General features: G+C 36.6%; 1 protein-coding gene across 4 annotated transcripts in view; it reads right to left on the bottom strand.

Moving 5' to 3' along the window:
- Positions 1 to 25,838, bottom strand: part of LOC121370263 (tubby-related protein 4-like) — a 150,173-nt gene that overhangs the window by 38,898 nt on the left and 85,437 nt on the right. For all 4 annotated transcript variants that reach the window (XM_041495390.1, XM_041495392.1, XM_041495393.1 and 1 more), the window contains one exon: positions 18,570 to 18,760. In XM_041495390.1, coding sequence (XP_041351324.1) covers positions 18,570 to 18,760 — 191 coding nt within the window. The remainder of the gene's footprint in view (positions 1 to 18,569; positions 18,761 to 25,838) is intronic.

Below are 25,838 nucleotides of genomic sequence, written 5' to 3'. Positions count from 1 at the left end.
GGAGGTTGCCATTGTGCTCCGCCCATCCCGTTCACGTCTAATCATCCTCTTACGCTCGGCATCTTTTGACAGCTTCTTAGCCTTCCCCCACGTGGAGGGGGACCAATTTACACAGATATGACACTGGCGTTCAAAACAACAAGAACGACATAACAAATGCTGATCAAACTGGGGCAGTCGTTTAAGACAACCCCCCTCGGCACACAAACCAACCGGTTGGAGCCCGAGGAAGCCGTGTCAGACATTAACCCCCTGTGTAAATCACCCAAAAGACCTCGTATGACACAGTAAAACAAAACTACAAATTAATAAACAATTTAACAATTTGACAAAAATTTTACTACAGAACTTGAACATGACTGCAATGGAGGACTGCAGAATCAAAAACGAGGATATACGGTCTACCCATGCGTGGGTGTAGGTTATACATCCGGCAAGGGGAGATAATTCTACAGTGGAGGTTATAACTCAGGGTCGTATAGCATTGTTGTTGTGCTAGTACGGTAAGTTGAATAAGACTATTCACCATTTCAAAGTCAGGGACTCATGTTTCATTCAGTTGTAACTTTATCCAAATGTGTTACAGGTTTGTAGATTAACTAAATGTAGTGTTAATTTTCACTGGTTGAAACTAGGGTCTGTCTCTTTAATACATTATATATAACTACATTATCGAAGAGTCCATTTGTAAACCAGAGTCAATTCAGGGCTAAATCTGACACTCAATAAATTCAACTGTGAATTTGAAAAACCATTAGTGAATGTTAGTTTAATTTGGCATAGTGATTTCTTGATATTTTGTTGTTAAATATATATTATTTGTTTTGCAATTTTTTAAGTTTAGTAGATAATTTGGCCAAATATTTTGCTTACATCTGCAATTTTTTTAAAAATTAGGTTTTAAACAAGGTTAAAAACAAAATTTTACACCTTTCTATTATAAATCCAAATATAAGCCTAAAAGTAAAGACTGTAATATTTCTAGACCAGATATTATTATAACTGTTTGACTGTGGATTACAAACATGATTATGCCAACTGAGAGACCGTTCTTGACATCAGGTAATAAACTGGGGTGTGGACTGGTGAATTGCAAACATTTCCCCGGACATTTTCCCAAGTGAATATTTCCACGATCAATCAATACAAAGCAATAACTGTAAATGTGTTACTCCCTAGGATTGGCAATCAACGCCGGCAGTGCAATCATTCGAATCAAACACTTTATTGTCGTACTGAACTTTGATCGCCAACGCCAAAGCCAACCGTTGCAAGTAGTGTGCAGTGGTGGCAGCGGTAAGTCGTTTACCGACTGTGATAAAACAAGCTGATCGAATGATCTAATAGAAAGCACACACAATGGTCATAATGACGGCACAGCTTCCATTATTACCTACGACATTTTTCGCGGGGAGATCATAAGACCAATGGAGCTTTACAGCCTGACGTAAAGAGCAATGAAAATTTAATGTATTTTTGATTAGCATCCTTTTTTGACAATTTTCACAATCCATAAAGAAGATTGTCAGCTTTCACCATACGGAAGGAATATTAACTAAGGATATGAGCAGTAAAAGTTACTTTCATTTCTGACTTCTAAGAATCATTTATTCTGTTCATCAACTCGAAATAAGATTTTTAGTCAATAAATGTATATTGGAGAAATAAAAAATAAAATAAAAAACCATTCTAAAATAAGGTCATTACTAAATGGCTAACGTAAGCCTTTTCTATCTTACAGACAGATGTTCATTAGTCAATAAATGTTTATTGGAGAAATAAAATTTTAAAAACTCACAAAAACAAACACTCTCAAATAAGGTCAAAACTAAATGGCTAACTTAGGCCTTCTCTGTCTCACAAAGACAAAAACATCTACGTCTATCCAATTACAATTACCATGAAGAATTCCCTCCACAGACTAACTGTGATTCGTAATAGGCAATTTCCACCTTGTATATGACCGTCTGGACAGTCCTAAGGATCCTTTGATTGGATGCTGGGCATGACCTTGACCCTGGGCTAAACTACATGCAACCGAAAATATCTACATCATTTAAATTACAACCAAAAATACGGTCATGATTAGAACAAATCTGAATTAACTAAATAAGTGTTCTTGACACTGGAAATCTCTTTCCTGCTGGGATGCTCATGACAACGGAACAAATAATGGATAAGTCATGGTTACTCTATTATAATTCTAATAACACATGGCAGCATATAAATTGAGACGGCCATATTCAGTGTAAAGCTATATATAGGCTTTAAATGTATGGTTGTGGCATTACTGCATCAGTTCTGCCAGATTTCATGTGGTAAGCAATGTCTTTGTCCTTCTTTCGTGACAAATTATTTTTTCTTTGCCCGCATGAGCGACATATGACATTACCTTGATTATGTTATCACGCAATTTGTATTCTTATCCGGTAGAAGTTGTGTCAGGGTGTGATATCATCAGACTTGCTACATAAGCATCTGCATAATAAAAAGGCATAAGCATCCAAACATCTGGCATCTTTTTCTATATTCTATATGTAATTCTAGTTGTATGATACAGATTGAATATGAATGACAAAACCGTAATACATGGTCAGGGCCATATCTCTGCATAATGCAGAGTCGAATGTGCATTTGTCAAAATAGTGGTTGATTCCATGAATCTCTATCTAGTGCCTCATTTACAGGAGGATCGACAGCCATTCCTAAGGAAGTACGTTACTGGAGACTTCAACCCTCCTGCACTGCCAAAAAGAGGACTGCCACTCTCAGACTAGTTTTCTAAATCAAAACTAGCAGAGTTCATTCATCATGGTCCATGTAGTTCCTAACTGTGACAGACATATGTTGCACTTGATACATTCAGTCTAGAATTCATGATTTGTATGTTAAACCAATGGGTCCTCTGGCTAAATTTTACACCTCTTATTTGGTAATATTATATCTTTCCTTTGTGAGGCATGAAAGGTTCGTTTTGTTCAATGACACCTCTAAGCGCACATTGATATACATGTATTAATCATCAGCTATTGGATGTCAAACATTTCGTAATTCTAACAAACAGTCTAAGAGGAAACCTGCTGTATTTTTCCATTACTAAATAGGGATCTTTTATATGCACCATCCCATAGACAGGATAGCACATACCACTGCCTTTGATGGTGCACTGGCTGAAGCAAGAAACAGCGCAATGGGCACACAGACAGGAATCGATCCCAGACCAAACATCCATCAAGCGAGTGCTTTACCACTGGGTTACGTCCCATCCCTTATGAGGCTTAAGTAAACAGTAGAACAGGTGGATGGTATAAATTTATTCCTGCATTACCTGTAAGGACAGATATACCACAGCCAGATGAAGTTATGCAGCAAAAAAAAAAAAAAAAAAAAAAAAAAAAAATCTCGGTCTCAGTTTTGAACAGAATAGTAAAAAATAAAAAATAAAAATAATATCTTGAAAATGGTATATGTTTGAAAAGTGTCAAGAACTCACTCTATTAGAAATGGTTGGGATGGTAAGCAATGCTTTAGCTCGTGACAAGTGAACATTATTTCACTCAGGACATAAATTTGATAACTGGTAACTTCTTTATTATCCTCTATTTAATTTTTTTTTTTTTAAATTTCATGATAAAATAAATCTGGTGAACAGACTGTCTAAATGGGCCTAAAATGTTCACAACATATTAATAATTTATAAGGCACAAAAATAATAACATTCAAACTGAATCATTTTAAATAAATTAAAGAAAACTGAATTTAATTTTCACGTTTCTTTTGTTGTCAGTATGTATTATTAAAAGAAAGTTTCTTTTGTTTAATGACACAACTAGAGCACATTGATTAATTAATCATCGTCAAACATTTGGTAATTATGACTTGTAGTCATCAGAGGAAACCCGCTACATTTTTCCTAATGCAGTGAGGGATCTTTTATATGCTCTTTCCCACAGACAGGAAAGCACATACCACGGCCTTTTGTCCAGTTGTGGTGCACTGGTTGGAACTAGAAAAACCCCAATCAGGTAAATGGATCCACTGAGGTGGTTCAATCCTACGACGCAAGCACCTCAATCAAGCACTCAACCGACTGAGCTAAATCCTGCCCCTTTTTAAAAGAAGAAGGAGAAAAAACCCTGCTACTTGTCAAAGTAATTGACCGTGTTTCAAGCTAATGCGATAATGTTTGTAATTACCTAACAAGTTGATGTTGAAACATCACAAAGTGTGCCTTGCAGCATGTACATCAAACACCAGGCAGGCAGGCAGCAACTTAACATGCAGCAATTTGAAATCCATTTCCTTAAAGGTCATATTCAAAGACCAGATGCATTTGACTTGCACATTCTAGAATCAAGTGTATAATTGGTAAAAGATAAAAGGATACCACCAGAGGAACGTACACTTAGTGACTATTGCAACGGTGTAATCTAGCCGTCTTTAGCATGATTAATAAAATGGTGTGTCTTGAATAATGGTAATGCTGTATATTGAAGGAATTTAAATTTAAGACTTGCTAATCATGGATGGTACATGTGTAATAGTGTTAAGTAACTACAGTAAAACCTGTTTAAACCGGACCCTGAACAAACAGGAATCCTGTCAAAACCAGCTGAGTTTCTTGGTCACAAATTTCCTTCTAAATTAACTTCTAAAACGGGACCCTCTAAACACTGGATCCTGTTTAAACTGGATAAATATTAGGTCCCCGGCGTGATCCGGTTTAGACCGGTTTCACTGTAGTGGATTTGCCGTCAAGTGAGGAAGGTAATATTCACTATGGTTCAGTACAAGTATTTTCTTCTTCCACTGATGCTATTACAGTACTATATACTATGGGCTGAAGTTACAAAGTCTGTTTTAGACTTACAAGTGTGTAACTACACACATTTACAATGCTTAAACACCTGTTTTAGACTTATACACGTGTAACTACACACATTTACAATGCTTAAACACCTGTTTTAGACTTATACACGTGTAACTACACACATTTACAATGCTTAAACACCTGCGTTTACGAAAAACAGGTTTAGTAAATTCGGCCCTATATATTTAAGACTGGCATGCATGCGTCTATATAATGTTACTAGATTAAAACCAGCACATGCCAAAATGACGTCATAGCTTACGATGGTTTTACGATTTCGTAGTCCTAAAATAAATGAAGCTTCGAAAATATGGGCCCAGCATTCTAGAATTCACCATTTCAAATGTTATTTTGTTTGTTGATACTGCATATACATACATGTATATCAGGGCTCAACATTAGCAGTGGCCTGGGGTGTTTTGGCTACCAATTTCTCACTTGTGCTACCAGATGTGTAAACGTGGTAGCCCGCCGGGCTACTAGATTTTTCTGGCACATCCAGTTACTATGCAATCAAGAAGATGCATAAACACCTAAAACAACACATTTTAATAAATAAAATTTTTTGATTGATTTCATAACCTAGTAACCCGGCAGGCTACCATTGAAAATGTTTAAGGTCAAGGCCTTTGTAACATATATACATGTATATATGTAGTGTTGCACCTTAATTCAAGTTGGGCAATATGATATGATCGCAGCAGCAAAAAGCTCAGTGACAAAATTTTGTTCAAGGAATGATATGGGGGTGGGGTACACCCACTAAATTATTTCCTATTCCAGTTACATTTATTCATTCATTCATTCATTCATTCATTTCAATCCACATTCATTTCAATTCAGTAATCGTTATTATGTAAGGATTATGTTACACGATAACACAGTAACAGATTTTCAGTTCAGTCATTTTGCTATTTCACCACCAAAACACTACCGGAAACAACTGTTCCATAAAATCTTGCGGCTCGTTATTGATTGATTGATTGATTAATTCATTGACTGATTGATTCATTGATCAACCGATTCACTGACTGATTCATTCATTGATTGATTCATTGACTGATTGATTTATTGATCGATTGATTTATCACTGATTGATCCATCTGAATGAATGAATGGATGTTTAACGACACCCCAGCTCAAAAATAGAGATCAGCTATTGGGTATCAAACAAAGAAAGTAGATCTATATGATTATGTTCATCTGGATTACATATATCTGTGAGCTTTATATGCAGCTAAACACAGAAATCTGATGCCACAGACAGACGTGGTGTCACAAGTATCACCACAGCAGGTAAAAATGGCAGCCTTGAACTTGAGTTGCAGTAAAATTATACACAAGTAATTGAATTCCTCAATGAATGATCATAACTCTGACCTCATGAGAGCTGTTTAATGGAATGAGTTTTGATAAAAAAAAAAATATATTCTCCCTTGAGAATTGTAATCTCATGGCAAATCATATATTGAGCTAATTATTACACAAAACATACAACAGACCTTTTCAATTATTACACAACTTTGAGACACAGTAGCTCATCCACATGAGTTCTTTTAATTTAAAAAATTTAAATCCCTATTGAGAAATCTGATCGCATTACATAAAACAAGCTTCTTATTATAATAATTAGTATTATTTCTATGTATATTATAATAATCAGTATTATTTCTATGTATATTATAATAATCAGTATTATTTCTATGTATATTAAGCCTTCCTATAATTCACGGATTATGTGGAAGAAAAATACCAGCTGTATGAGTTTTATATGAAAATGTCTATGGTAGTCACAATACAACAAGATAAAGGCTCAGGAAACATATGCTAATTCAGTTTGTTTCGGTGGTGTGGGTGAGAGTGGAGTAAAATTTAGCTTACATATTCAGCAGTTTTAATTTTAAATTCATTTTTGACAATTTGGTGAAAAATAATTTAAAATTTAAAAAAGGACAGCCATAATGGACTAGCTGATCCCAAACTATTAAACAGAGAGGTTATTGTGTTCTACACAAAGTATGTATGTCACCTATATCAAGTATAAATGTAGGGTGCAAAACGTAGCCCAGTGGTAAAGAATCAGTCTAGGACTGATCCCCATCTTGGGCACAGGGCTATTTCTCATTCCAGCCAGCGCACCACGACCGGTATATCAAAGGCCATGGTACGTGCTATCCTGTCTGTTGGATGGTGCATATAAAATATCCCTTGCTACTAATGGAAAAATGTAGCGGGTTTCCTCTCTGAGACTATACATGTATGTCAAAATTACCAAATGTTTGACATCTAATAGCCGGTGATTAATACATGTACTTCTGTTGTCATGTGCATTTGATCCACACAATTAAACCTTCATTTTCATTGGCAAGCAGTATTTTGTGACCTGCCTGTATCTGTTATAACTTTAATGGGTTAACTAATATTGAAAAAGAAGTAACTAAAAAACCCCCACCAAAAACGTTCACCATATTCTCCCAACCTTCAGCAATAAATCAATTGAAAAAGCATTGGGAACAATTTGTCTCCTGGCAACCAGGCAGACGGTGATCATTGGATAGAGAATAGACTGGAATTTTAAAATGTACGATCAGGAAGAAAGGAGAATACAGGTTAATGATCCAGTCCACTGCCGAGACCTCATTAAAACACTCTGTCACGTACACATGAAATAGCACCATTAGAGTTAAGTTTAAAAACAAAAAAATGAAGCAGAAATCATTCTTTAAACTACAGGACACTCCAAAACATTGCTTAAAGAAGAAGTTAAAAAACAAAAACAAAAAAAACATTCTTTTAAATCTCCACCTATGATGGTAATTGTACACAACATGATTGTAGGAAAGATAGAAACAGAAAAAGAAAAAATGGAAAGAAAGAAACTCTTCATATATGCTAATTTCACATTAATAATGCATGTTAAAATTATTTTAAAGACAATATTTTTTTTAATTAGTACTGTATGTGAGAGAGTATGTTCTCCAGTTTTCTTTTGATTGATATGACGTAATATTTTATTTCTCGTACCGGCAGCAATTTATATTTATTTATATTAAATGAATGTCATATAAATGTTATAAAAGTTTAATATGATCAGTATGACGGATTTGTCAAAAAATGTCCACAAACTGTCACACAAAAGACCAATCTGGATGCCCAATTTAAATATTTATTAAATATTTATTTGCCTGCTTACATTTGACTTACCACGGATATTGATTTCTGTTTAACTGATCATTTAAGCTATAATATGGCACAGTAAATTAAAAGAAGTTACTAGACTATATATAAATATGAACATATTTCTACATATCAGAGGCTGATGCCACTTGTTTTTAAAATATATAAATAATATATATTGTTTGTTATTGCATTGTGCTATATTTAATGTAGTTTTCATAAATGTGTATTTCATGTGATGATTTTATCAATACAATCATATGATAAATGTGTGAATTATGTGTTTTTTAAATATTTATTTATAAAGTAGGAATATTGGTTTATTGTTTTCACGTTTTCTTTTTTCCCATCCAATTGTGTTTCTTTTTTCCCATCCAATTGTGTTTCTTTTCTGACAGTTTCCTTCTTTCTGTTTAGCACACAACTCATAAAGTGGGGGAAAAACCAGTATTCTGAGAATACTGCTAAAGCAACACATGTCCCCTACCGGGCCCAACAACTGTCTGTATCTTCTAAGTTCAAGGGCCAAAAATGGGTAAATCGCCATAAAAGACAAACTTGATCTGTAACAGTACATGATAAAACTATATGCACAATTTCATCTCAATGTCTTGCAGTATGAAAAACAGATTTTCATATCTTCTAAGTTCAAGGGCCATAACTCTGTAAAAAATAAGTAAATCGCCATGAAAGTCAAACTTGATCTGTAACAGTACATGGTAAAGATACATGTATACACAAAATTTCAGCTCAATATCTTAAGGCATTGTGAAAAAACCCATCTGGGAAAAATATAAATGAGACAAACAGACAGACATACAGATGGGTGGGAGGGCTTTCAGGTGGTCGGACAGACGGAGAGACAGAGACAGACAGACAAACAGAAGGACAGACATACAGACAGAAGGACAGACAGACAGACAGACAGACAGACAGACAGACAGAAGGACAGACAGACAAATAGAAGGACAGACAGACAGAAGGACAGACGGACTGACAGGACAGACGGACTGACAGGACAGACGGACTGAAAGAAGGACAGACGGATGGACAGACAGACAAACAGACAGACAGACAGACAGACATACAGAGGGAAAAACAGACAGACAGATAGAAGAACAGACAGACAGAAGGACAGACAAGAAACCTATAGTTCCCTCTGTTTTGACCAGTAGAGGACCAAAATTACTGTCACCAAGTAGGCTTAAGCTAGAGTACTCTAGGGCACTGCATGGGTTTGCTGGTATACTGTACTGTCATACCATGTACCGTACCAGCCTTATAAAAAGCTGACAGTTTAATCTGCGTTCCTCTGAGGCCACAGCTCCAAGACTTGACCACACTGGGAATATAAACTGTCAGGACTGTGTGTACTAATTAGTATAATGGTAACGGAGCTGTGAGAAGAATCCCCGTGAGAACATCCATCACTGCAAAATCATATCATCATGGCCGACATTGTATACCGGTGGAATGTGTGAAAATATTGGTGAAATAATCGTGAGAGCACTTGCTGTTATTCACATTATGATGAGGTTTGGTGTTAACGGCATTATAAAAATATTACCCCACTGTAGTGATCACTGTGACTTGGCAATACAAAGAAAATGTTTTATTTAACAGCGCACTCAACACATTTTATGTATTTTATGTGTCTGACATATGGTTAAGGACCACACAGATATTGAGGGAGGAAACCCATGGTCACCACTTCATGGGCTACTCTTTTTGATTAGCAGCAAGGGATCTTTTATATGCACCATCTCACACATGGTTCATACAGACCTGGTGAACAGAAATTCCAGTACTTTTCAAGTACTTTTCAAGTATATTTTTCAATTTTTCAAGTAGACTTTGGCACAATGTTACAAGCAGTTTAACACACACACATCACTAGTTAACTACAGCTGACCGTTTTCCAGCACACGACTGGTTACCTGTCTCGCTCATAAACCGGTTCGAATATTAGTAATGCACTGTTTCCAGTAACAGCAGCCCAGTCTACTTTAATCTTCACACTGTGGTGCATATAGCAAGCGCAACAAGGACTTGTATGCCAGTCTATCTATATCGGCAGCAACACATATCACTTCCGGGTTTTGATTATGACAAATACCCGAGAAATACGTCAGCAAATACTTATTATTTTTTCCAGAATTTAATCAGTAAGAGAGACATTCTGCTTGTAAAAAAAAGTCAAGTACATTTCGGCAATTTTCAAGTAGTTTTTAATGAAATTCCAGTACTTTTCCAGGACCTTTTTCTGAATTTGCAAAATTCCAGTACTTTTCAAGTACTACGTCAAAATTCAAGGACTTTTCCAGGCCTGTGCGAACCCTGCCACAGACAGGATAGCAATACCACGGCTTTTGATGTACCAGTCGTGGTGCACTGGCTGGAGCGATGGCAATACAATGACATTGGTCGATTACATGGTTTACACTACATGTATAATTGCTCACTGGATTTGTAGTATGTTTAAAAAATATTTATTTATTTATTAATTTAGTTATTTATAGAATAAAACTAAACTGATGACAGCAATAAAATAAAAAGAAAAGGTATATGAATCAATTAATAATTGGTAATACAAATACTTCATGGTCAGACCCTTATAAACCCAGTGTATGAAGCTGTGGTTTATAAAAAGATCACAATTATTTAGGTTTATTTTAAACATCATACAATCTTGGTTCCTTCAAAAACTGTACAATGAACTGATGTCAAGACTTCCCAACACCAACACCACCACAAACAAGCAATTCTAAACTTGAGAGAAACAACACATTTATACAGAATTCATGACTTTTTATCACAGATCAATTCATGCTTCCAAAATTAATTAATTTTTCCCAAAACAAACTGTGTTCTGCATTTACCGGTCCAATGGAAGAAAACTTAACCAGAATGTTGTTACCCATGCATCACAGTGATCAAGGAACAACACTAGACCAGAATGTAAAATGGGACACTGAATATGATACAAGTATGATTCAATTAATGTTCAGAAAAGGCAGCTAAATATCAATAGCACTCGTCTATTTGTGGAACCGGTGTCAGTGTATATAACAAATAAAACTTGAGCGATGGCTGCATCTTAAAACCTTTGACCTGTGTGTAAGATTAATATCAGACAATCACTCAGTCTCATCCAATGAATGATCCACAATCTATACTGGTAAAATGATCACACATCACCACAGCTGTGTTATATACAGGGATATTCAATGAATGATCCACAATCTATACTGGTAAAATGATCACACATCACCACAGCTGTGTTATATACAGGGATATTCAATGAATGATCCACAATCTATACTGATAAAATGATCACACATCACCACAGCTATGTGTTATATACAGAGATGTTCAGTGAATGATCCACAATCTACCAGTAAAATGATCACACATCACCAGATCTATGTGTTATATAGAGGGAAGTTCAGTGAATGATCCACAATCTACCAGTAAAATTATCACATACATGTATCACCACGGCTATATGTTATATAGAGGGATGTTCAATGAATGATCCACAATCTACCAGTAAAATTATCACATACATTATCACCACGGCTAAGTGTTATATAGAGGGATGTTCAATGAATGATCCACAATCTACCAGTAAAATCATCACATACATGTATCACCACGGCTATATGTTATATAGAGGGATGTTCAGTGAATGATCCACAATCTACCAGTAAAATTATCACATACATGTATCACCACGGCTATATGTTATATAGAGGGATGTTCATTGAATGATCCACAATCTACCAGTAAAATTATCACATACATTATCACCACGGCTATATGTTATATAGAGGGATGTTCAATGAATGATCCACAATCTACCAGTAAAATTATCACATACATGTATCACCACGGCTATGTGTTATATAGAGGGATGTTCAATGAATGATCCACAATCTACCAGTAAAATTATCACATACATGTATCACCACGGCTATGTGTTATATAGAGGGATGTTCAGTGAATGATCCACAATCTACCAGTAAAATTATCACATACATGTATCACCACGGCTATGTGTTATATAGAGGGATGTTCAATGAATGATCCACAATCTACCAGTAAAATTATCACATACATTATCACCACGGCTATATGCTATATAGAGGGATGTTCAATGAATGATCCACAATCTACCAGTAAAATCATCACATACATGTATAACCACAGCTATGTGTTATATACACGGATATTCAATGAATGATCCACAATCTACCAGTAAAATCATCACACATCACCACGGCTATGTGTTATATACATGGATATTCAATGAATGATCCACAATCTACCAGTAAAATCATCACACATCACCACAGCTATGTGTTATATACAGGGGTGTTCAATGAATGAACCACAATCTACCAGTAAAATCATCATAAACATGTATCACCACAGCTATGTGTTATATACAGGGCTATTCAGAGTTAACAGCATTTCCATGAGCATACAAAGTGGGTCGCTTTTGAATTACCTCCTTCAAGCCACTACCATGATAGATATTATATTTAAAAATATTGATTTACCATGGATACTTTTTTCTCAACATTTAAGTGGCATTAACCTCCCTGTTCCAGCCCTCCACAGTTTGTACATTCATAAAAAGGTTGATATTTTTGAATGGCCTCTAGTTGGTAGGGGACTTAACAGATATACATGTCTGAGTATATGGTACAATGTGTCCCAAGTCCTACACCACAATTTATTTGCTAATTAATACATCATAGCACCAAACCCATTCTGGTACTACTTAATAGCTCTAAAACCAAATACAATTTTCCATTCAGAAGAATGTTTGCAAAGTTGCAAATTTAATCAACCAAATTATTATTATTATTACTTCTTTTTTTTTTTTTACAGATTTCTACCTTTAAAAAATTCAGGTTTGTGGTACTTTATATACATAAAATTTCTAACTAAAGCTAAGTCAGTATAATAGTGGTGAGTGCTTACAAGGGGTACAATGGGTTGACTAAAGGCAAGTGATGATAACTGTCGATAACAGTTAATAAAACACAATTTTATTAAAACTGAACATGTGCTTGTATTTTGCATTTATAGTAAATTATGTTACACTATGGTGACGTGCATCTTTGCAAGCCAAGATACACTGTACATGAACCATTCTGTACAGTTATAGTATCAAATAAATGAATGAATGTTTAACAACACCCCAGTACAAAAATACACATTGGTTATTGGGTGTTAAGAGTTATAATATCAAAATGTATACCATACAGAAGGTTACCTTGGCTTGTGAAGATGGCTGAGGTAAGGCCATGACCTCAGTGCATCAGTCAAGAAATTTAGACGCTATTTCCAATTAAGCTACACATTAAGAATGCATCCTTAGGACACAATTAGCAGTACATGTCAAGATGTCCAACACATCTCCTTGGGACTCACTACACAGAAGCTCCCTGCCATCAAACACAGCTAGATACAAGATCTCTGCCACCAAACAAAGAAATGCTTTGTCATACACACCCACGTCAAATAGCCAAACATTTATTTTCCTTATAGAAAAGCAGGTGTTTTGATATCACTAATTAGTACAGTACAGGTTTTGTTGTACGTTCTGAACATAGCTAGGTTTTTCAAGTGCAGTCATGTTAGTAACAGCTGGTGAGGAGTCGTGGATAATGAGAAATACACTTCAAGTTAGTTTAATCTAATTAAAGCTTAACGTTTCAGTGGTTTTGAGATGAATTTGTTTTTAAAAAAGAAAGGTTTTATTTAACGACGCACTCAACACATTTTATTTATGGTTATATGGCATCAGACATATGGTTAAGGACCACACAGATACTGAGAGAGAAAACCTGCTGTCGCCATTATATGGGTTACTCTTTTCAATTAGCATCAAGGGATCTTTTATATGCGCCATCCCACAGACAGGATGGTACATACCACGGCCTTTGTTACACCAGCTGTGGAGCACTGGCTGGAACGAGAAATAGCCCAATGGGTCCACTGATGGGGATCGATCCTAAACTGACCACACATCAAGCAGACGCTTTACCACTGGGCTACGTCCCGCCCCTAATTTGTGTTTAAGTCTGCAAGTTTGTACTTGATTTGGGTGTTACTATTTCGGACATATGTATTTTGGGCACACTTACAACCTTGACTTTGGTGCAATCTAAAAACCTGGAAAAGATTCTCACACCAATGTTTAGAATCTTAAAGACATTGTTTTTTATATTCTCAATTATGTTTTAATAAAAGTGTACATGTCAGTTATTTATACTTGGTTATATTGGATGAAATAAAATATAAATCATCCTCCACCAAAATACTGCTCACCCCTGCACCGCCACCCCCCGAATCTGTGCCTGAATCTTAGCTTATACAAATTACATTTACCCGGTAGAGATGATGTAGCATTAGCATATACTTTTAAGCTATTAAGAATTTAATACACTACATTCCCCCCCCCCCCAAAAAAAAAAAGAAAAAGAAAAAGAAAAGGAAAAAAAAAGGAGCAAAAAATCTTGCTTTTATGGATTTTTCATCACCATATATACAAGAACAGTTTTTGAGAAGAAAACGATCAAATCTGTCAAAAATTCAGGAACAATTCTAGACAATCTCTCTCTCTCCCTGTCTTTCTACCTGCCTCTGTCTGTCTGTCTCTGTCGGTCTGTCTCTGTCTGTCTCTGTCTCTCTCTCTCTGTCTCTCTGTTCTGTTAATATTACTATTTTGTAACACATTCTCAATGGCCAGCTAGGGCTTGGTTAATATACATGTATATGCTTTCTATGGACGACCATATGGGAATTCCATGAAATCAATTGAAAAGCTAGCAGTCAAAATAAAATTACTAACCTTGTTTGATGATGATTAAAACTGCACTCAACTGTGTTTGAACTTACTCTGGTAGTTAAAAACTGTGTTATTAGCTGACATTCCCAAGATATTTAATATTAGTTTTGCAAGAAGCCACAAGGATGGTGACGTGATCTTTTATTAATGATAGTAGTCAGGTAATTTCAGAGACCAATTAAGCAAACATTACGAACCAAACTTACGAAGCCTGATTTGCTTAAATGCAGATGTTAAAGCATATTTTTATGTAATTAAAGCAGAAACAGGCTTTGTAAAATTTGACCAATATATTTAAATACTCAACAGTCTTGCAGCAACCGCCATTCCTGCTAATGAATAATGAAAACAACATTTAATCAGAATATTTTCAAATACAGTTAATTGCATATAATACATCCATGGAACAATGACCTACATGTATGTACCAACAGACAGACACCAGGTGCATGTCAACATTGTGAATACCACAGTATCAAATAGTGTTAATAGACTGATTCTACCACAAAGAACTGTATACACAATTATCAAATCCTAAAGTAAGTAGTCCACAGAGTGCATTTACATTCACATGTATGTTGTTGATTTTTAATGTGAATATGCATGTCTATTTAATGTGAATGTGCATGTCTATTTAATGTGAATGTGCATGTCTATTTAATGTGAATGTGCATGTCTATTTAATGTGAATATGCATGTCTATTTAATGTGAATGTGCATGTCTATTTAATGTGAATGTGCATGTCTATTTAATGTGAATATGCATGTCTATTTAATGTCAATATGCATGTCTATTTAAGCTGCTATACATGTAGCTGTGACTTGAAATAATCCTAGCTGATTTCGGTTTTAGAAATCTGAAAGAACATGGAAATTCCTTGTTTACTCAGAAAAATTAAATCTTTAATAATGTTTTTAAAGTATTGTATTGTAATTATTTTTAGAGAGGACAGCGTTTGCAAGTGTTTTCATATAGAGTTAGCATAATACCTTCTGTTATTTGTGTAAACAGTTTGTTAGAGTTTTTCTTCAGATTAAAAAATGTTCTTTGTACATTAAATTATTTACCTTTTTCATGACAGGTAAACTTGTATTATACTTTAAAAGGAGAAAACAACTTGACAAAAATAGTAATTAAAGTAACATTTCTTTTCTTTTTAGACATCGCTTTGATCTTGAAATACAAAACTATAGGTCACTCAGAGCAACAGTTGATGCAAATGTTCATGCAATTAATCAAACATTAAAGTGATTATCCGAATAAATAAGTTCACAAGTGAACTAACATTTACAGCGATTAGATCAAATATTATTACAATGAAAATACATTTCATAAAGTACATAACCAATAGAACTGTGCTATAGGAGTGAATTCGAAAAGCTGAAAGAGATGACAAACACACAATAACTGATTATTTCATCTCCGCCTGTGGTAATTACAAAGTAATCAAAGCAGTTTGAACAAGTCTGATGGAAGCACAATCGCACTGTAGTAAACCGAAAAGAATGTTTACATGATAACACCTCGGCATATTTTTAAACAACGGCTAGGACTAGTATTAGGTGTCAAACATAACATAATTGAAAGACTTGGTTGCAGAGGGTTGCAAAATAAACCCAATGTAACCACATGCAATTAATAAATCATGGAAAATTTTAATTTTATATGACAGCACTTATCATACTAAGATCTTTGCAAGGGAAAATCTAGGATTTTCAACGAGGGCACATGCTTTCTAAAAAAAAAAGGCATTTATTTCTGACACAGAGAGAAAGAGAGAAAGAGAGAGAGAGAGAGAGAGAGAGAGAGAGAGAGAGAGAGAGAGAGAGAGAGAGAGAGAGAGAGAGAGAGAGAGAGAGAGAGAGAGAGAGGGAGGGAGGGAGGGAAGAAGAGAAAGACAGAGACAGAGACAGAGAAAGAAAGACAGTGACAGAGAGGGAGGGAGGGACACACACACAAAGAGTGTGTTTGTTTTGTTTAATGATATCACTAAAGCACATTGATTTATTAATCATCGGCTACTGGATGTCAAACATTTGGTAATTTTGAAATATAGTCTTAGAGAGAAAACCCACTACACTTTTTCTTTTCCATTAGTAGCAAGGGGTCTTTTATAGGCACCATCCCACAGACAGGATAGCACATATCACAGCCTTTGATATACCAGTCATGGTGCACTGGTTGGAGTGATAAATAGCTCAACGACGGGGATAGCTCCCAGGGGTGGGATGTAGCTCAGTGGCAAAGTACTCGCTCAATGTGTGGTTGGTCTGGGATCAATCCCCATCGGTAGGCCCATTGGGTTATTTCTCATTCCAGCCAGTGCACCACGACTGGTATATCAAAAGACGTGGTATGTACTACCCTGTCTGTGGGATGGTGCATATAAAAGAACCCTTGCTGATAATCGAAAAGAGTAGTCCATGAAGTGGCAACAGCGGGTTTCCTCTCTCAATATGTGCGTGGTCCTTTACCATATGTCTGACGCCAAGTAACCGTAAATAAAATGTGTTGAGTGTGTCGTTAAATAAAACATTTCTTTCTTGTTTTTTTTACGTCACGCCCTCCACACACTGAGACAGAAGAAAAGAAAGGGTAAGCAAACCTGACTCCCACACATACATGTATATATTGGGAACGGGAACTCTGTTAACGTGCCCCTATCCATACAGTTCAGGCACGCCCATCCCAGCTTGGCCTCTGACATCACCAGTGACCAACCCTGGGATGGGACATGTCTATACTGGCTATTCCTGCTGAAAGGTAATCTTTTATAAGCACTGTCCCATAGCAGAACAGTACATACCAGTCGCCAATGGCTACATTAGCAGCCTGTAACAAAATGCATGGCCTATCGATATATTATCGTTATTTATGTCCCGACTGAAATAGTTTTCTGGTGTCACAAGCTTTAATTAACGAGTGTCAACTGCAAATAATTTTATGAGGGACATAAATTTGATAATAACTGGTACTGAGTTTGTTATTCTGTTTATTACCCTAATAAAGAACCTTCCATTTTCATCATGACTATATTTATATAGAATCGATTATTCTAAGTATTGCTGTAACTGCATTTTATTCATGATCACAGACAATTTTTTAAAACCAAACTTCTATTTCTTCTGTCAAAATATTTGTTATGAATTGTATTAAAATATAATTTTCTTACAAATTTAACAATAAAACCTGAGAGACATAAATGCAAATGCTTTAAAGTATGTCATGTCATTGTGTATGTTTGCCAAATTGTGATGACGTCATACTTAGTACCAGCAAAGTCAATGATTTGTAAGCATCAAATTGTCCAATAATATTGTACATTAAACCAATGCATAATAATTTCTCAGCGAGAAATTATGTTTCTTATTTCCCCGGTTATGAGTGCCCGCTGGGGTAAAAAAGTATGTTTCTAAATAATTGGCACATAGAACAGGGGACAAAATATACATTCAGCCTCAGGTAATAAATAGAATATCAATATCACTACAATGTACTATCAAGTTTAAGTCTCTCATGTAATAAGTATATAGTAGCTCATTTAATATCCTCTATTTAATAACAGTGTACGTACCTCCGGCAGGTTGTCGTTATACAGCAGTTTACAGAGGGGCCTGGTTTTGAGGGGTTTCACTATAGTTATTTAACAGTGTACATACCTCCGGCAGGTTGTCATTATACAGCAGTTCGTCGAGTGTGCGGAACGTGATGCTGCGGTCGACCTTCTCGGCGCGGAAGTGTTTCTGGCGCCGCTTCCTCTGCATGCGAGGTGAGCCACACCCTTCCCCAGACACATCCGTGTCGGACTCCGTGTTGCTGCTGCTGTCACCGCCACCATGGTCCTGCTGGTCTGAAAACACACACAATAACACATACATCATCAAAGTGGCCCTGCTGGTCTGAAAACACACAACAACACACACATCATCAGAGTGGTCCTGTTGGTCTGAAAACACACACAACAACACATACATCATCAGAGTGGTCCTGTTGGTCTGAAAACACACACAACAACAAACACATCATCAAAGTTGCCTTGCTGGTTTGAAAACACACACAACACACACATCATCAGAGTGGTCCTGTTGGTCTGAAAACACACACAACAACACACACATCATCAAAGTGGTCCTGTTGGTCTGAAAACACACACAACAACACACACATCATCAGAGTGGTCCTGTTGGTCTGAAAACACACATTATCAGAGTGGTCCTGTTGGTCTGAAAACACACACAACAACACACACATCATCAAAGTGGCCCTGCTGGTCTGAAAACACACAACAACACACACACATCATCAAAGTGGTCCTGTTGGTCTGAAAACACACACAATAACACATACATCATCAAAGTGGCCCTGCTCGTCTGAAAACACACAACACACACATCATCAGAGTGGTCCTGTTGGTCTGAAAACACACACAACAACAAACACATCATCAGAGTTGCCTTGCTGGTTTGAAAACACACAACAACAAACACATCATCAAAGTTGCCTTGCTGGTTTGAAAACACACAACAACAAACACATCATCAGAGTTGCCTTCGGGTGTACTTTTTCTATCCCACATGACCACATATGATAAGAGTCTTATAATATTACATACCTATTCAATCTTACTATAGTGATAAAGACATTTTCAAACCATGTGATAAATGTATCATGTATCACACATACATGTATGTGCGATCTGGACCGGAACTTGTAAATAGGGAATTCCCTTTTTAATTTTACTGCTGTTAGCACCTTTTTGTTACTGACTTCATGTATGTAATTTACGAATTACGTCATGTCGTATTTGAAACATTACACAAGATTGCCGCAGAGTGTGATTCTTAACGTCAAGAAAATCCATGAAAGGAGGATTTATTGATAGATTTAAGAACGTGTGGTACTGACGTTAAATTAAAAAAAAAGTTTTTGTTAAAAAAAAAGAAAAAAGAAGGTATGAAGTAAATACAGAACTTTACATATGTTGTTTTCATTTCCTGTTTATTGCACTTTGATCACAAGGCATGGAACTGAAAAAGTGTTTCCCATGAAATTTTAAATCCTATGGCCTGGTATATGAATAATAATGCTGCCAGTAGACTGCAGGTCTGAATGAATTAAGATGGATGCTCATTAGCAAGTTGACTTGATGGGTGTCATTTCCGGTAAGTCTCTTGAGTTCTTTATGGCAGACAAAGGTATTCTTTGAAACAGAAAATGAACATAACAAAAAACCAGCGTATGTGACAATTACGCTGTGGTAAATTTGTCAGTCATATATTGTTAAATATTCAATCAATATTCTTGCCCCAGATAGTGAAGTAACAAAGGAATCGGAAAAGCATTGTCCTACAAAACGGTTTCAGTGTTTGCTGGTGTACACAGACAATAGTCCACCAGATAATAACTTGTCGGCCAAAAGGTCATCACTTTTTCACAAGATGGATAAATAACTAAATAACTAAATAACTAAATAAATAAATAAAAAATATACATATACAAGATGGATGGATAACTAACTAACTAACTAAATAACTAAATAAATAAAATAAAATAAAATGAAAAAAAACCACCATCACCACAAAAAACACACACACACCCAACCAACCCCCCTAAAAAACAAAAAAAAACCCACAAAAAAAACAAAAAAAACATGCAATTTGAGCACTTTATGTAATCACTGCAGTAAGGAGAATGGAAAAGTTGTCTTTATCAGCCCTCTATATTAACTTTTCCATCTAGGAGCCAGATGGCACCTACTTCTATCGTTTATATAGATAGTATGTTTAAGTCGCTAAATGAAAACAATTGTAACATATGTGACCACATCAGTCGCAATATGAAGAGGACTGTTTATGCACTATATTTAAATGATCATCACAGACTGCAGTCTATTTGTTAGGCAGGGATTCTAGATTATGGTAGTCCCACTTCTATGGCTAGTTGATATTGAATGTTGGACTGATAAATAACTACTATTGCCATGCCCAACGGTAAGTGAAAAAAAAAAGAGAAAAAAAGTTGTCAAATGCTGCCAGGCAGCCGAACTATGAAGTTGTGTTCGCAGCTCATGCAGATTTCTCTTCCCCCCCCCCCCCCCCCCCCCCCACGCTTGGGGCCGTGTTATGTGAGCTTGGAGTTCTCTCCAAGTATCGCATTCAACACGATGGGAGCTCAGCAGTTGTCACTCTCATTTATGGGAGTGACAAACCTCAACGCGCACCAAGTAGAGGAAGGAGGAGGCGACCCAAGGCTACTCAGGGGGGACAGAAGGCGAGACCGACAGGAGCGACTCAGGGGAGACCAAAGCTGGTGGCTAAACCACCGGGGGCGGTCTCTTCTGCCTCATCGCCCCCATCAGCAACTCGACAGAAGCTTACGCCAGGAGCGGCCCAGGGGGTACCAAAGCTGTCAGCTCCACTGACAGTGGCGGTCCCTTCTGTTCCAGCACCCACGGAGATGGAGACCGGCCATGTGATCATTATTGATCCACCAGCCAGTCCACCAGCGCCTCCAGTTATTGCTGTTGCCACGGCAGATGTCCAACGTGAACACAAAAGGAGGAACGTGTCTACGCCCACCGATCACTCCCCTTGGACGATCGTGTGTGACAAGCTGCCGGCGAAATACCGTGGAGCTATCCAGGGCGACTTTACCGAGAAACACAGATCAACGGGCTGTGGAGCGATTCATCGTGGTGCCAACTTCCATCTCGCCAAGGGAAGTACCAGATCCAAGGAACCAAACACTCGGCCAAGTTGTATGTGACGGTGGAGCGGGACGGGCTGTTCCGACAGGGACTTCTTAATCCGATCATGGACAACACATCACTACACCGCGTTCTCAAGATGGTCTTACAAGGAGATTACCAGGAAGTTATGAAGTCCTGCTACTGGAATCTACAAAAAGACCTCTCGTACTTCAACTTCGAACAGCCCATCAACTCGTCATGAGTCGCTGCGCAACCTTAACCTAGGACAGCAACCTCCTTTTCGGGGCTTAGTTGGACTTAAAACTTTTTGGCCACAGTTCAAAAAATTTATGTTTATTTTTTTGTAAACAGTCCAACACAGTTTATTTTGGCAGCCCGTCTAAATTGCTCAAATCACCTTAAAACCTTTTTGGTCGAGCACTCTAATTTTATTGTTTGGACTTAAATGTTTGTAGCTCATTTTGGTTTTCGGTCTTTGACCTAACTACTAAATTTGTATTCCAAATTCCGCCTACCTCCAACTTACCCTCCCCCCTGGCCCGGACCATATAGATCGGACTTTAAACTTTTAGACCTCCATTCAAAATTTTATGTCAAAATTACTTCTTTTTTTATAATATTATTAAATAGTCCGATTTATTTTTGGACTGTCCTTCTAAAATGCTCAAAATTATATAAATATTCGGCCGAGCAGTCAATTCATTTTTTTTTTTTTTAATCCTACTAATTTCTTTTACTAATTTCAAAATTCTGTCCATTTTCAACCCCCATCCCAAGTTAGGCCACCGATCTTATCGGAGGTTGGACTTGGGATGGGCGTGTTCGGGGCCCTGGTGGTATACGAACACGTTAAACTAGTTATCTATCTATCTATTTTCTTTTTGACTGCCCGATCTAATCTAGCGACCAAATTTAATGAGTAGAATTTTCTTTATTAATTATATTAATTAGAGATGCGCATCAAAATTTTAAAGGCCCACTTTTGGATGTAAATTTCAAAATTGTCCCCTTAATTTTGTTTTTCTGTCCCAGAGCAAGTCACTGACTATCCAGAGACAGGCCCCGGGACGGACATGCTCGAAACTCTAGTGGTATATGAGCATGTAAACATTATTCGCACTCGCACTCAAATGCTGCATTTAAGTCTATTTTGCAAATACGAATATCCTACTCCCACCCTCACCCCCATCCCACAAGCTTAGTGTTTTTATGTTCTTTAGGTGACATATCCGATTACTACTATTTGTAAAATTGTATTAACTTAAAGTAGGGCTAGTGAATTTTTAACTGTGGCTAGTCAATTTTTTAAATCACTGATCCCATGGCTAATGGATTTTATGAACATTCTAGAAGCCCTGTGTTAGGACTACAGTGCCAAAATGTCTCCAATATCTTTGTTTCCAACCACAATCTTTGTATCTGTTGGGACATACATTTTCACTTATTTCTTGGAGGACTGACTTTTTCAATTTGCAATGGGCACAATATTAATTTTCTCATTGTTCTATATATTTCTTACCAGTGATCATGGTCAATGGTCTCACTAAGCAATCTGAAAGCTAGTGAAATTGTCTTCATGACATCATTACATCAACTTATGATGTCTTTCTTAAACAATCTGAGGCCAGTAAAATGCTGCTTTTACTCCGTGATATTTAAAATGAAATCCAGTCAAAAATGTGTTAATTAGAAGGTACCATTTTGAAGGAATTGTTAAGCCAAAATCTTACAAATATCTAAAAATAGAAATATTTTCAACATGCTTACAATTTTATATTACTGTTTTAGAACTCAATCAGACATTTTCATAATAATATTATTGTCCCAAATGCAAAGGTATAAGCACATTATGTGGAATAAATGAACTTCAATTTTCAGTACTTTAAATTTACATTTCAAACTTGAGTAAATAAATAACTCTTCAAAATGGAAATGTCACAGAAAATATTCCAAAAGTAAGTTTGTCTCAATAATTACATGGAAATCTGCTGAAAGCCATCTAATTGAAAAACTCTTCAAAATGGGACATAATGTCACACACAAAACATTTCAACAGTAACTTTCTGTCAACAATCACTTCAGTGACTTCTCCAAGCAAGTAATTGAGAAGAAGAAATTGTAAACTTGCAGTAGATCATCATCACCTTTCAATCAGAGGGGGCGGGACGTAGCTCAGTGGTACAGCGCTCGCCTGACGGGCGATCCATCCAGGATCGATTCCCATCGGTGGGCCCACTAGGCTATTTCTCGTTCCAGCCAGTGCTCTACAACTGGTGTAATAAAAGCTGTGGTATGTACTATCCTGTCTGTGGGATGGTGCATATAAAAGATCCCTTGCTGCTAATCAAAAAGAATAAGCCCATAAAGTGTCGACAGTGGATTTCCTCTCTCAATATCTGTGTGGTCCTTAACCATATGTCTGACGCCATATAACAATAAAATAATAGTACCTTGTTAAATAAAACATTTCCTTCCTTCCACTTAATCAGTTCTACTGGAGTGGTAAACCTGGTGTTTGGCATACACATATGGGAAACATTACATTAAATTTTAGACATATCTTCGTTTAAAATCAGGCCTCTGAGAACTGAAAATGTGTGAAACCCATTTATTTATGACGCAAAAACAAATTCAGGTAATCCATTTGCTTTCAGTGTAACACGTTTATGTCCATGTAACTGGCGTCCTTAATTCAATACGTGAACGAAAAATATGTTACGCAAAATTATATTTGTGTGACTGACACACGAACAAAATTATCGTTCTCGCAATTTTCAGGAGCCTGAAAATGTGTATTCTATTGATCAAGTATTTCACCATGGGATCTGCCGCTGGCCATGCCAGTTGGGGCCCATGGTGGGCATGCCTGAACCTTGAATGGATATGGGCATGCCAAAATTGTTTAGACTTTCGTCGTAGTAAATTTATTTCATATCATAAACAACATTTGAAAACTTAAACAATCAGGACATTTGTCAAAAATATTCATAAAATAAATCTTTGTTCATCTGATCACGTATTTTAAAGAAAAAACGAAAATGAGAAAATAATACATTTCCTTGACCAAAAAAAATAAATTTTCAGAGAGTAAAAATGAAAGGTCTCCTTATCAACACTTGAGCCCTATTCCCCATGCATGGAATAATGAAGCAATTAGAAAAGCAATATGTCTACACTGGGGAGAGAAATTACCGACCAAAGCCGGCCGAGTAATCGTGGGCACCTATCTGAAATAGAAATCAAGTCCAAGTTTGCTCATGCAAATAATTGCACTGATGGTATCATGAATGGCAAATATTTGCCATAAATCAAGTGTACGGTAAAGGTCTTGTTGTCGGCACCGTTTGGGCGTTTATGGAATTTTGACACGCCGTGCTAGTGAGCCTTGTTTATAAGAAAGTGTCTATAGTCTGTCCCACAGGGAACGCCTTTTTTCCCTTATACTATGGAATTTACTACAAGTTATTTATTTCTGAGCCGACTGTTTTGTAACTTGCACACAACAATAGTAATTTTTTATTATTTCAAAAACAGTTTCACTTTTCTTCTTATGTCGAACCAAACTGACATTATTAACAAAAAACATTTTTGCAGGAGAAAGGGATGGACTATATAGTTCGCCTTCACTGACACGGGCACTGCGCGGAATATCTATTGATCTCATCTCTCAGGCTTATTAGTCTCCCAAATAGATACAGTGTGGTCGTTTGTCAGTACAATCGCTAATTACGCTGTTTAATGCAGCTTAAACAAAGGCTTAGATATTGCATGTCGGAGAAACTGTCACCAGTCGGCCGTAACAAGCTCTTGACACACTGCTGTGGGTACTCGATCATCGGCGACTACTGATATTCACTTGTAGAAACTGCCGCAGTGCATGATCTGCATGTTTATAAGTAGGATGAGGTTCTTCTTCATATTAAAACATCTTCAGTTCATGCATGTTTTGTTAACTGATACACCTTTATTCTTTGTTATGCTTTTCTTTTCTTTTTTTTTTTTTTCTTTTTTTGTCTCTTTTTTTTTAATTCTCTGCCTTGGGGTTTGCAATTTTTGGTTAGTGTTCCAGAACCCTCTGACACCCATGGATATGACTGCTGAAAAATTTAGTGTCGTTTTACAGTCCTCGACATTTTGCGACAATTTGTTTTCATTTGATGACAAACATTTCATACTATCCTTATAAAAATACAAGTAGGCGTCATCTGGCTCCAAGATG

The sequence above is a fragment of the Gigantopelta aegis genome, chromosome 4 (assembly GCF_016097555.1).
Source record: "Gigantopelta aegis isolate Gae_Host chromosome 4, Gae_host_genome, whole genome shotgun sequence".
NCBI lineage: Eukaryota > Metazoa > Mollusca > Gastropoda > Neomphalida > Peltospiridae > Gigantopelta > Gigantopelta aegis.
The sequence above is the reverse complement of the archived record's forward strand: the minus strand, read 5'-3'. Positions and strand labels throughout refer to the sequence as shown.